This window comes from Scomber scombrus, chromosome 12 (genome assembly GCF_963691925.1).
Source record: "Scomber scombrus chromosome 12, fScoSco1.1, whole genome shotgun sequence".
Taxonomy (NCBI): Eukaryota; Metazoa; Chordata; class Actinopteri; order Scombriformes; family Scombridae; genus Scomber; species Scomber scombrus.
The window spans coordinates 8,231,470-8,244,789 of NC_084981.1; the positions used below are offsets into that span (position 1 = coordinate 8,231,470).

General features: G+C 42.8%; 1 protein-coding gene across 1 annotated transcript in view; it reads right to left on the reverse strand.

Moving 5' to 3' along the window:
- The window catches only part of cdh23 (cadherin-related 23), a 156,946-nt gene that overhangs the window by 90,639 nt on the left and 52,987 nt on the right, over window positions 1–13,320 (reverse strand). The window contains 3 exon segments of the mRNA XM_062430184.1: window positions 2,765–2,843; window positions 6,113–6,241; window positions 6,336–6,530. Coding sequence (XP_062286168.1) covers window positions 2,765–2,843; window positions 6,113–6,241; window positions 6,336–6,530 — 403 coding nt within the window.

Here is a 13,320-nt window from a genome sequence, read left to right on the forward strand (position 1 = left end):
ACCTCGTTTATCTTAATTACCGAACTAATGAGACGAGTCCCGCAGGAGTGAGCCGCACTCTCTGAGGACACTCTGGGCGAGGAGCGGGAAGGCAAGAGAGGCGCCATGCAGAGTTGCACTTAAGACTGCAAACAAGCACAAAGCACAACCTCATGCTAATCTGACTGCGTGCACATGAGCCTGTATAGACAGAGATATATGTGCGAGTGCATGTGTACATTCGCACACACACACACACGCACGCACGCACGCACGCACGCACGCACGCACGCACGCACGCACGCACGCACGCACAACACACACACACACACACACACACACACACACACACACACACACACACACACACACACACACACACACACAGACTTACTAAAGATAAAAAAGAAAAAAAACCTAAAACAACTGGCACACATGCAAAAATCCTCTGAAAACCTTGCCCTCCCACCTTTATCTCCTGGCACTGCATCACCCTTCAACTTTCATTATCTATCAAACTCATAATGATTTTATCAAGCCTACAGGCTCCATCTCCATAAGGGCTTAGTGCAGTGCTATAACTCTTGATTTTGCAACGACTGGGAATCCATCGCACCACCTAATTAATGTCTTTTTAATGCTCTTCTCCTCTAGAGCTTAACTCAGCCCTTCAACTTTGCAACAACACACACAACAATTCAAAACGTTGCAGCAGACGGTAAGTAAGACTGAGTAGGTGTGTGCACTGAAAGGGAGCAGAGTGTTTACGGTGAGCTCTGTAAAGAAGAGGGCTGGGTTGTGGGCTCTGTGTCCTCAGTGTACAACAGTCAGGTGCACACATGCATTAAGGAGCGCACACTGTTTCTCTCACACATGCCATTGCTCACAAGTAATACATAACTGCGCACATGCTCAAGTTCAAATGCACACACACACACACACACACACACACACACACACACACACACACACACACACACACACACACACACACACACACACACACACACACACACACACACACACACGCGGGGTCAAATTCCTTTGTTAAGCAGTGAGGTCAGGCAGTGACTCAGCAGATGGCAGAACGATGAATATCTTCATCACCCAAAATTCCCATGGTGTGCCAGGCTTTTTCAAGCAGTGCCAGCCCTTATCAGCCAGCTGGCAAAACTGGAGCCACTGATGTCCTTCCATCCTGGCCATTCTGGGCTCAACAGGGGGCACGCAGAGTTTAAAGAATACAGTCCACACATGGCTGTAATCCTCCCAACGGGGTGTTTATTTTCACCATGCTGATCAATGTTTTACTCCCCGAGGATCTTCCAGGGATTGTTCATCCTTCAAGATTGAAACGTTGATTATGGTGGCAATTAACACCCTACGGGGGTATTAAAGGGGTATTACAGCTGAGCATGGAGCACCGAGTCAAAAGTGTGTTTTATTTCAATAGGTATATGAAGTTTACTAGGTAAGTAAAAGGAGGGCCCTTTCAAAAACTAGTTCAACAGATATATCTTGAATTTCTTTAACAAAAACAAATGGAGGACATCAGTGACAGTGATCATCATTAAGCGAACAAGACAGTCTTTTCCTGCGCCACTTATTTAGAAAATGACACATTCAATACGTAATATGATTTAATGTACTCAAATAACTAAATGACTATAAATAATGGGTGTATGTAAACTCAGTGTGTCCCTTTCAATCTTAACTTCTCGTGTACTCACTTTGGTTTGGTCACATTCATCTGTTTATATACGATCAACAAAAAGCTCCACATAGGTGAGTTTACCAAGACTGCAAATTAGATGATTCTTTAGGGCAAACAGTAAACATGGTCAGTGCAATGGAGTCCAGCTTTTTCAGTTCTCCAGACTTCCACTCATAAAAAACAATACTATCCCACTTGCTCCCCAAAACATCATTAAAATGTTATGTTAAATTGGTTTATTCATCCTTGAAAAGCTACTTCAGGGACTTGGAATCATTTCTGTATTTTGGTGTCATTTCATAGATAAGGCTAGAAAAACAAGATACTGGTCTAATAGTGATGATTCAACCCCCAAAATGTAACTTGGCCCTTGTTGCCCCAAGGTCAATCTAACCATTAAGATTCATGGGAATCTGTGTGTGAGATATCGTCCTGGCACACCGACAGACAAAGTATCTGGCAGGCACAAGCATAACATCATTGGCAGAGGAAAACTCAGCTCAGGAGTATTAAAGCAGGATCACTGCTCTAGCCTTATCAACACCATGCAAACTGAAGATTCCTTTAGTCTTCTCCACTAGTCCCGTCACATTCTTTAAAATAAGACTCTCAGGTACAGAAACACCAACACAAGACAGAGATTTCAGGAGGAGACCCAATATGGCGGCATTTTGCACTCTCTTTATATCAGTGCATTTTTTCCAAACTGTTAGTGTGACATATCCAATAAAACAATAAAAAAAACACAAGTAGGCAACAACAGGAAATCATGAGATCACTCTCTTTGCCGGAGGTCAAATTTTTCACAAACTATAATCCTGTTTTGATGTCACGAGCCAAACTTGTGAATGATAACGCTTAATGAAAGCTGACTTCTGCACAACCGCACCAACAGTGATTAATACCCACTTAAAAGGCGAGCCCATTCTCCAATTCTGAGGTGCTGCTCTCTGCTGTTATTGACTGTGGTGCTTGATGAGACTTGTCTATTATTACTGTGAGATTATGATAAGAAGTGATCGATTCCCCCTCTCTGTGCTGCGGATGTCAGATTGATTATGTGACTCAGACCTGAGATGATGGTGTAGCCGATGCCTCTCGGTCGGCCCAGATCCTGGTCAATGGCTGTTATCTTCCGCACCTCGTATCCCTGCAGACACAGACACAGACACACACACACACACACACACACACACACACACAGACACAGACACAGACACAGACACAGACACAGACACACACACACACACACACACACACACACACACACACACACACACAACATACTGTATAAGCTGTATGTAATCTTCACAGTCATTATGTATTTTCCAGCATTTTTCCAGTAGTTTTTCCTTTAATCTGACCTGTCAATTACAAGAAGCTTTGTATTATGGTAAGCAGCTATCGACATACGAAATAATACTAGATGTATATTTTTATACATATATTTTCAAAAAATTATGTTAGTTGCCTTTATCATATTGTAAAAAAAAAAATCCCCAACTGATTTCTGGCCTTCAGGTGGAAGTAGTGCATCAATTTAGGGAATAATTGTCTTAGTATTTCCCAGTCAGACACTTATTATTCCATGAAAACCATGAATGAGCATTCTTCTCTCTGACAGACACTCCCACCAGATGTTGAACCCTAAAAGCCCTTTATAGCCAATACATCTCCACGTTGGAAAGGAGAAAAATAACAATAACCGTAACAAAAAGTCAAGTAGCATCACGGCAGGCAAGTCGTAAACAGACAATTTTTTTCATTATAGAAGTGGGTTATTAACACTTCATTGGGGTTTATTTCACCTTTTGTTGTTTTTTAAACTCTCCAGCTACGCCAGCTATGAGTCTGCAACTTGACAAAAACCCCAGTATGACAGTTGGGGAGGGGGAAAAAAAGAAAAGAAAAAGAGTGAAAGCTATTTGAAAAGTCTTTGATCCGCTGAGCTTTCTCAGACTTCGTGCCTCAATCAGACACGGTGGTGATACTTAAAAACTCCTGTGCTGCAGTGAGAGCTGGAGCGACCCTCCCTACTTCCCAATTTCCTTCCTTCTCTCCTCCTCTCACCCCTCCCTTTCTCCCCCTACGCTCTCTATCGCTCACACCCGAGCATGCTGCCTCCCATTGATCCTGCAAATTGTGTCTAAGGCGTGTTTATGCTCCATTTCTGCCAAAGCATCTCCTGTCATTGACCAATTACAGCAGAATCAATTACAAGCCTTTTAGAGAGATTGATTCACACCGATCACTAGCTGAGAGAGAAACACACACACACACACACAGACACACACACACCTACCTACTATGGGGGGTGGGAGGGGTGAGATTTAGGGGCAGACTAAGAGAGAAATAAGGGACATAGAGAGCGAGTGAGAAGACGAAGTGATGCTGAAATAATATGAGCAATATTCTCGAGCTGTCCACACAAGTGGAATATGTTCAATCAACCGTCAAAGATACAATCCCCCCACCCCTTCCTGCAAACATACACACTCTCACAAATACACCAGCACATCTGTCAAACCCGAGCCTGCCCCCCCACCTCACCGCCTCCTCCTCCTCTTCATCCTTTCATTTCTAGCTATACAGTGCATTACCTCCCCAACCCATTCTCCTTTTCTCTCTCTTTCTCCTCATTGATTTGACAGCCAAATTGTGTTTGTCCTAGAAGGGGCTTAAACGTCAGTCCAAGCAGCGTGGATTCACAGCTATAACAGCTAAAACCCCCTGCCCTGTGAAAATATTTTCTTCTGCTCCTTCAAAGTTATCTACGGATGACGGGTTGATCGGCTGGGGAAAAAAAAGAGATAGACAGATGCAGAGAAACAAACAGGGATGGAGAGAGGCAGAAATAGAAGAGGTTTTTTTGTGTGTGTGTTTGTGTGTGCGTGCGTGCTCACACCTTTGAGAAATGACGTATGACAGGGATCCAAGTTTGATATCCCTTTACGTGTAAATGTCATGGGCCTTGAGAACACTTGACACTCGTTCTGTCACTGTACGCCCTCGGCTTATCACCACCAAACACTACCTAATGGAAATGACACATGCCTGTTAGAATACCACATGAGGGCATCGGGATTGTGTGTGTGTGTGTGTGTGTGTAAGCACCGTGGCATACATTTCTAGTTTTTCCACTTGAAGCACTGTTGTTATCCTGTCTGTATCTGTTGCTGGGTCAAAGGGGCTCAGTAAAAGATTTTGTTTGCACGCTTGCCGTGACCTTCTCTTTACAGTGCCACTGTAATAGGATTACACACTGCCCCCTACTGTAAGAGGCAAGAGCTACAACACTCCGAGGCAGTATTACCGAGGTTTCTGAGCTGCTGTGAGAAACACCAACTTTGTAATGCAACATGTTTATTTCCTTTATCTTCCTGTAACTTTGCACATTTTCTTCCCTCCTTTCACCTTTACCCCAACATCTATTCCACTGTCCCTCTCTACCCCGTCCGCACTTGCCTCCTCTTCCTCTTGTTGTGACCTTCCTGGTGACAGTTGATGAATCAGAGAGTCGGGGAGACACCGGGTGTCGACTCCGTCACGCCCCGTTAATATGCATGCAAATGTAGCACTTGACATTTCTACTATGGCGTGTGCAAGCCGGGGGACGAGAGATGTGCGAGGGTGGTGGGTGTGTGAGTTAGAGGGTGTGTCGATTGGTTTGGTTGAGATGGGGGGGAGATGGAGGGAGAGGTAGAGTGAAAACTGATAGAGAGAGAAAGAGAGAGAACAGAAATAAGCACGGACAGTATTACGCCCCTGTGTGTAATTCCCTTCTCTACGAGTGGAAACATCAATAGCTGGACCATTAGCCACCTGGGATAGTTTAGTTAGAGGGCTAAGCCGGGGTGAACATAATGGTATACAGAGAACTAGACATTCAGTGTATTAGATACCTATTACAAACCTACTTGCAATAAAGACAAAAGTAAGGTCAGTGTGAGACCTCAGTACTTCATACTTCACACAGAAGCAGCAAAAAGAACGCGTGATGCAGCATGGTGAGATAAATCCTACAGCCCCGGTGACCTTTGCTGGAGGCCGCACATCCCTGTAAATCTCTCACAGTAATTACAGTCTCCAACACCTGCAGTGCTGCATGTAGGGGCCCGGGGCTGAGTTTGGGTGTGTGTGGATTTCTGGGGCTTAGTAGGGACGTTATCCTGATAATAACTCAGTCCTCCTTTTTTTAACCATATTTTTCTTGCAGCAGCTCCTGAATAATCAAAGGGGAGGAGGAACATGGGATAGGAGGAGCAAGAGATGAGCAATGAAGGGGAAAGATGAGTTGAACTTGTTGGCAGCAGAGAAGGATGGAAGTGGAAGAAATGAGCAGATTGTTGTGAGGGTTTCACTTAAAAGTTGCATGAAGAGGATGCAAGCTATGGCAGTGCGAGGTCAAGTATTACTGACCAGGGGAACGTCCTCCTCTATGTTGGTACTGTAGGGCAGATTGGTGAAAATGGGGTCCATGTCCTGGACATCAGTGATGGTTATGGCCAAGTTGGCAAGTCGGGAGAGAGGTCTCAGTTTGTCTTGATCCTGATAGAAACAGAAACAAACGCATTCATTTTTTTGAGTGTGTTAGGTCTGTGCTGATGTATGCTGTACATTTCAAGTGTTCATGTGTGCTGACCGTGGCGTTGACGGTGAGTTGGTAGGCTGAGGTTGTCTCATAATCCAGCGGTTTGATAACCGTGACGGTGCCTCGGGCCCCGTCAATAGAGAAGAAGGAGGACGGAGGCTGGAAAGAGAAGAGAACGCTGCCTCCGGTGCCCTGGTCTGGATCTGTGGCGTTCACCATAAACACAGACCGTCCCACTAGTGTGTTCTGGAAGACAGATTAAAGCAGACATAAACAAACAGTGCTGGCATTGAGTACAGGCTTGACAGCAAAGTAGACATGATCCAAGTGCATAACCTAATTCAAACTGTAGTAGAATATTTGAGAGATGTCCAGGATGAATATTAATACACTACTGATGAAGTCAGCCACTAAACTTATGACCTTTATGTGGTTTACACAGAAGTCTTATTTAACTACAGTGCCACGGGGGACAATTTAATTAGTCATCATTTTTGAAGTGAGTTGAATGACTAAGTTGTGAGTGAATGTGCATATGCTTCCCCTGGAGCTACTCTGCTAAATGATGGCTGCAAATAACAATGCATAATTGGTCAATGTGGATAAATTAAACGTGGTGGCTGTTATTGCATTCGATCACTTGTGATTAGTTAGTGACCAAAGGGTGCATCAGCAATTCTTCAGTGGCACGTCACAGTTAGAGCACACACACACACACACACACACACACACACACACACACACACACACACATTCGTTTATTATTTATGAAGCCAGAAACCAAAGGAGAAACCAAAGGATGCTAAATGCATTAAAAAAAAGCACGGGTGAATCCAACTACTTCTCTTAAAGAAACCATATTGCACAAATTAAAATTCACGATTCACTTGCACCCAAACATCCACTGAGATTTCACTGTTAAACTACAAAACCTTTCATCATTGGTTGGAAATATGGAGAACTTTTTCTTTTTTGCAGCTCTGAAAAGACCATCTCATTAACAGCACGGTTTGAAACAACGCAAAAACTGAGCTATCGGGCTATCTCCCCGTGTGATTATCTTCCAAAATCCACTGGAAACTCGAGAGGGGTGAGAAGATAATGACCGGATTTTCATTTTGAGCTGAATTTTCACATCGCTTCCTGTGCAAGGCGACGGTTTTAGACGACTGACCATGCCCAGCTGCCAGCAGATTTTCATTTGGGCGCACAGGACAAATTTATGGCCTATCAGTCGGACAGAATGAAAGGCTCTTGTCTGTTGCAGCTCCACATTGTGACTTCCTCTGATAAACCAGATTTTACTCTCACAATAGTGTGACTTCAATGACACAGGGCCATCCTATTGTCAGAAAATATTTGTCTCACCGTCTGTGCTTATCTGTGTCGGCTGAAAAAAAAATGACATTGGTATATCAAACGGCTAAGAGTTAAGGAATATCAACTGGGCAGAAAGGCTGCACAATGCCATATCAGAGTGTTGTTTGTCTTGGCCGTGGTCAGTGTCCGATCCTGGCAAAAGCAGAATAGAGGAGGCCATATAATGATACAGAGTCCCCGGGTATTGCAGAGTTAGAGGAACATCCTCATTAATTGGAATTTTATCTCTAAACAACCACACACACACAATTAATACAAAATGAGAATGCCTGCGGACGCACACACACAAAAAAAGACGGGAGGTATTCAAGGTATATTACTGGAAAGAAAACACTTGCACAAGTTCCCTTTTTTTCTCTCTGTCACTCAAACACACTTACCTGTGCACACGCAAACAGAGCGTATGGCCTTGTATACTGCAGGGGGGGAGAGTGTGACCACATGGGGAGGTCATGGTGTTGAATTGAAGAGAGCCTGGCTCTGAGCCAAAGCTAAAGTGACATAGTAAGAGAGCTGTTGACCCCACAGTCTGTCTGCACTAATGTCAGGGGAGAGTCAAGGTATATTTGCATGTGTGTGCATGTACACACTAAATTGCGCTACTGTGATAGTGTGTCAGAGTCTGCAAAACTGTGCGTGTCATTACTTGGGTGAGAACATGTGTTGTGTGTTTGGACCGTGTGAATATTGCGATGAGAAGGTGTCTAGGGACATATGTGTGTGTGTGTGTGTGTGTGTGTGTATTTGTAAATTGTATGTGCGACTTAGGCCTATTGACCCACTGTCTTACCCGCAAGGGCAGTAGGCCGTTACCCTGGAAACACAATACAACAACATCACCTGCAACTGCAGTTCCTTACTATTTCTGCTTTTACTTCCCTGGTCTGGACCAGGGCTTATGGTCTGTACCATAAGCCCTGGTCCAGAATCCCTCGACAGATCCCATCATTTCTATATTGGGATTTGTCCTGCCTGTCTAAAACATAGGTGAATAAACATCAAACCTCTAACACACAAGGTAAGGAATGCTTTGTGTCTGTGCTGCTGCTACAACTACAAAAGAAAGAAAAGCATGGGGTATTTGGTATTGGTGAGAGGTCCGCTTTCATTTAAAACTCTTAAAACTCTCTTGCAGAAAAACTTGATAATCTTTTTTGTCAGTTATCAGTTTTGCAGTCATTTTTCCTCTATTTTGGTTGCTAAGAAGCTCAACAGCAACACTTATCTGAGGCAAACCTCATCGATAGTTGCTGAGTGAAGGAACAGAGTTACTAATCCACTCCACAACAATCACTGTATTTGAATAAACATCTAAGGTGCATGTCTCTGATATACTGCATTTATTATGCTTGTCAAGTTGTCTGCTTACAAGAGACCTGGAAACACCTGCAAAGGTGCCCCACAGCCTGCAGCATGACATCAGAGCACAGGCACAAATTAAATGGATAAAAATACACAAATCATACAATAGGTGAATTAATCAAACATTCCCTCTTGTGCTGAGTGTGTGTGTGTAAGTGTTTGTGTACCTGCATGTGTGCCTGGCATGCTTGTCTGCATTATCAACTTTGCTTTGATGTCAAGGACGCAGTTTGATAGTTGAGCATTAGTTGAGTGTGTGCGTGTGTGTGCAACTCTTTTTGGAAGAGAGGGAGTGTGTGTGTATGAATGAGATCTGGATTTTTGTGGAGTAGGTGTGTCATATGATGCATCCTTTTTCTTCCCCCTAAAGCGTGCCAGGTTCTATCTCTCTCTACACAGCAGCCTGTGAAACAATGACGACAACGCCACAAGGTTCAGTGAATACTGTCACACACTCTCATCTGAATACATTACATACACACACACACACACCAGTTTTGAACTCAGATTTGACACAGCCACTGTGTTCAAAGCAGTTCAAGCAACAACAGAGCTTTAAAGCTTTCCTGAAGAATTAACTAACTCTCTTTTTTTTTAAAGATTTTTTGCCTTTATTTAGAGAGTAGCTGGCCGAGAGGCCGACAGGAAACGGGGAGAGAGAGAGGGGAATGACCTGCAGCATAGGTCCCTTGCCGGATTCGAACTGGGGACGCTTAGATTATATGGCATGTGCGCTAACTAACTCTGTGTGTCAGTGTAGCAGTGTGGTACCACTAGGTCAGGAGGCTCGGCTGTGTGTAGATAAAGATTATCTTTGGGCTGCCTCTCAAGGCTCTGATGACAGAATCACAACATTACCGTTAGCTATTCACCTTATTCTTTCTTATTTTCCCTTTATCCCCCCAGATTGCTTTTAAGGTCAAAATGCACTGTTTGCACAAGTGGTATATTTTAACACTAATAGAAAAACTATAAATCAACCTCTTCAAACAGTTCCCTCGGATCATCAGCTCCTCATGATGAATTTCTCTGCATTCCAGCAGTCCGCCGCTACAGAGAGTGCCTAATCCTCTCTTTGCAGCTCACTGTGGAGCTCATAAAAGAGCAAAGAGCCATCACACATCTTGTCTTCTGCTTGGCCTTTTGGACCTTTCACTGGGTCTCAATAGCCTCAGCAGGCCATCGATTGGACCCGCATGATGCAAATTGCAAGTCAATGTGTGTGACCAGGCGCAAAATGCTAGGCAGTGAATCTCCCTGTTTTTATTAGCCTATGAGAAGGTTCAATCACTTCTCCACAAATGAGCCACACAATAAACAACGACAAGCAGCTGCTAAACTGGATACGAGTGCCTGCTAGTTGAGAAGCACTGTATGTGTCACTACCTATTCGCCAATTGGTTAGCCATGGCTCATATTCCACCATATATGCCTTGACAGTGCTTTGTAGCATCTGAATAAATGGGAGCTATTTCCTTTGGGAAGCAGAATGTTAAGTGGAGAGACAGTTGGAGATGGATGAAGAGAGTTCCCTGCTGTGTCATATCGAAACTGCCCTGCAGGAATCACCCTACTCTCCCCTCTGAGAGCTACTACTTATGGAATGAGAGTAGCAGATACATAGTGTGTAGAGAGAGATAGAGACAGAGATTTATACTGGGTTTTTTTATACTGTGTTACAAACCTAACTGAAAATTCATTCAAATTTTGCCATTAATTCATAATTTTCAAACCTCATAATAATAATCTAATTTACCTATATCCAAAACCTTGGCAATTACATTACAAGTTGGTATTTGTTGTTAATGCAACATATTTTCTAATCATCACTGAAATATGTCCTAAACATGGTACATTACTGTCTCCTCATACCAGAGGAAAAAACAACCAAAGACCTGGAGTCCATGAAATTCTCTGTAGAGTACCAAGACAGAAATGTGTTGTGGCACAGATCGATGGAAGAGTGTAACAGGGTTTATTCAGTGTGGTAGGGCTAGTCAATGCTAAGCAATGCCATGAACAACCTTGAGCAGTTGAGCTGTGCTGGCACAGGGCCAGTTTTTTGTTTTGTTTTGCACAGCACAGCACAGCAAGGTAAGACAAGTTGTTTACATTGATGACATGTTGGAGATCCGGTGATTTGGATAAAAGGCCATCTGCAGCTCTTCATCCAACTTCTTACTGTGTCCTTATGAGCTATTCCTCCCTGCTATATTTAAAACTGATCCAATAACTTAATAGGGCCAAATTCCCCATCTTGTTGTGTGGACCTGTTTTTATTGAAGAATCACAGTGCTAATGAAACTCTTATAACTCTGTGATAAACATATTTAATTTCCAATTAATTCCTCGCATCGTTGGCTACCCAGCAGGACCACAGCAGTGTAGCTTGGCATGGCTAAACTTGCTGTGAGGCTGTGGTGGAAACGTATGTTTCTACCCATGGAAAAACTGTACTAGAAACTACTGAATTAATGAAAGTTCTCATTGTAAAAATGGAGAAGTCTAGAAACAGCATGATTCTTCCGAGAGCTGGCTCTTCTGCCAAATTCAGTGAATGGGCAAGAACCCAGTGGCCACTCCAACAGAGCATCTGAGTTTCTCTGCAGAGACGGCAGATAATTATATGAAATTCCATGTTGCAGTACATCAAATCACACATCGAGGACAATACTGTGGCTTCAGGACAGGTATGAATGTCCTTGACCTTGATGGATTTATAAATGTGTGACACTTGAGGGATATGTCAGTATACCTACAACAATGGATTGGTAAGTAGTAAGAAACAAGAACTAAATCAAGTGTCTGAATACTTGCTGCATGTACTGTAGATATTTCAGCTGTTCATTTTAACTTCACCATGATAGCATATTATCTATTGTTTGATTGTGAAGAAGCTATATTTTAGATACAAATATAAAAATAGAGTAAAGGAGTCTAATTTTATAAATGTTTTCAGGCAATTTAGTCTAGACTAAACTCGACTACAAGTTGTAAAGATATACAGAAAAACAAAGACAGAGAAGAAGACAGACAGTGGAAGAAGAGAAAGAAAGCGAGAGCACAGATAGGGGCATATGAAAGTGAAAGTCTGCTGCTAACAGCCATGAGACATCTCTAATAAAGAAGGGAGTCCCTGTTCGCTTTTAACTGTGCCTCTGCTGCATAATATGGTGGTGTTTGCACTGTCTCTACTGGTTAAAAGCAGCAGTGGAGCGTTTGTCTCCTGTGGTCCAAATTTCAGGTCCAACATGACAGAGAAACTTCTGGGGCCCAGGAGAGTCAAGGCTTCCCAGACCTCAGGACTACACAGCTGAGCTTCTCTATGGGACCTTGAAGGATGACAGGGGCTGGAGTCCACTGGGGGCTGGAGCGGTATGCGTAATGGATTCCAGTGGTTAAACGTCAGCTCTCTTCTCTAGGGAGTCCTTGGTGGAGCAATCGCCACAGTGTGTGATGATGCTCTGTGCAACAACAACTTAGTGTAATTCATTTATACATCAGTCTGGTGATGGAAGAACTGAAGCCAAATTATTTCAGACTGCAGCATAAAGGCAAATTATGCTCTTCAGGTGCACAAGCTAAAAGCATCGAATTAGTGTATGATTTGATCCAAAAAAAAAAAGCAAATCGTCCAAACACAACTCTGTAATGGAAATGGAGAAGTAGGCTGTTGAAAGCATTGTGAGGTATATACACATATACATCTTAACATTTTACATAACATCATCTTAAAAAGAAGAATAATAACAATCTGAATGTTAAAGATTAAGGGGTTTACGAGGAAATGATATGCATTTTGTGTTAGTAGCAAGCCACTTTTACTCATTAAAAACAGACTTGCAAAAGTAATAACTCAGCACTTACCCTACTCTCTAAGGAAATGTAGACTGGTCTACATCAGCTGTGGAATTTATGACACATTTCTTATATTTTTTGAAGGGCTATGAGGATAAACACTGTTCCATCAAAGCTGGTTAGTATACTTCTATTCATCTGCTAAGTGCATACTGGATGTATTCAAGTTTTGACTTTTAAAAAAATCAAACTTTGTCTAAGTTTATTCATCACCCAAAAAAATGACCTTAAACAGCCCTCACTATTATGTTGGATCCATGCCAGCACCCACTCCAGGTTTAAGCACTCTATTTGCTCAGGATTTGCTTATCTATGATATTTTTAACAACGCAGACGCTGCATTGATTTGTTCTCTTGTATTGAACTTTAAATTTTCTAACCAAATAGTCGACAGATAACATATGTTAAGGTGCTGTTCTGCTAAATATTGTAATGT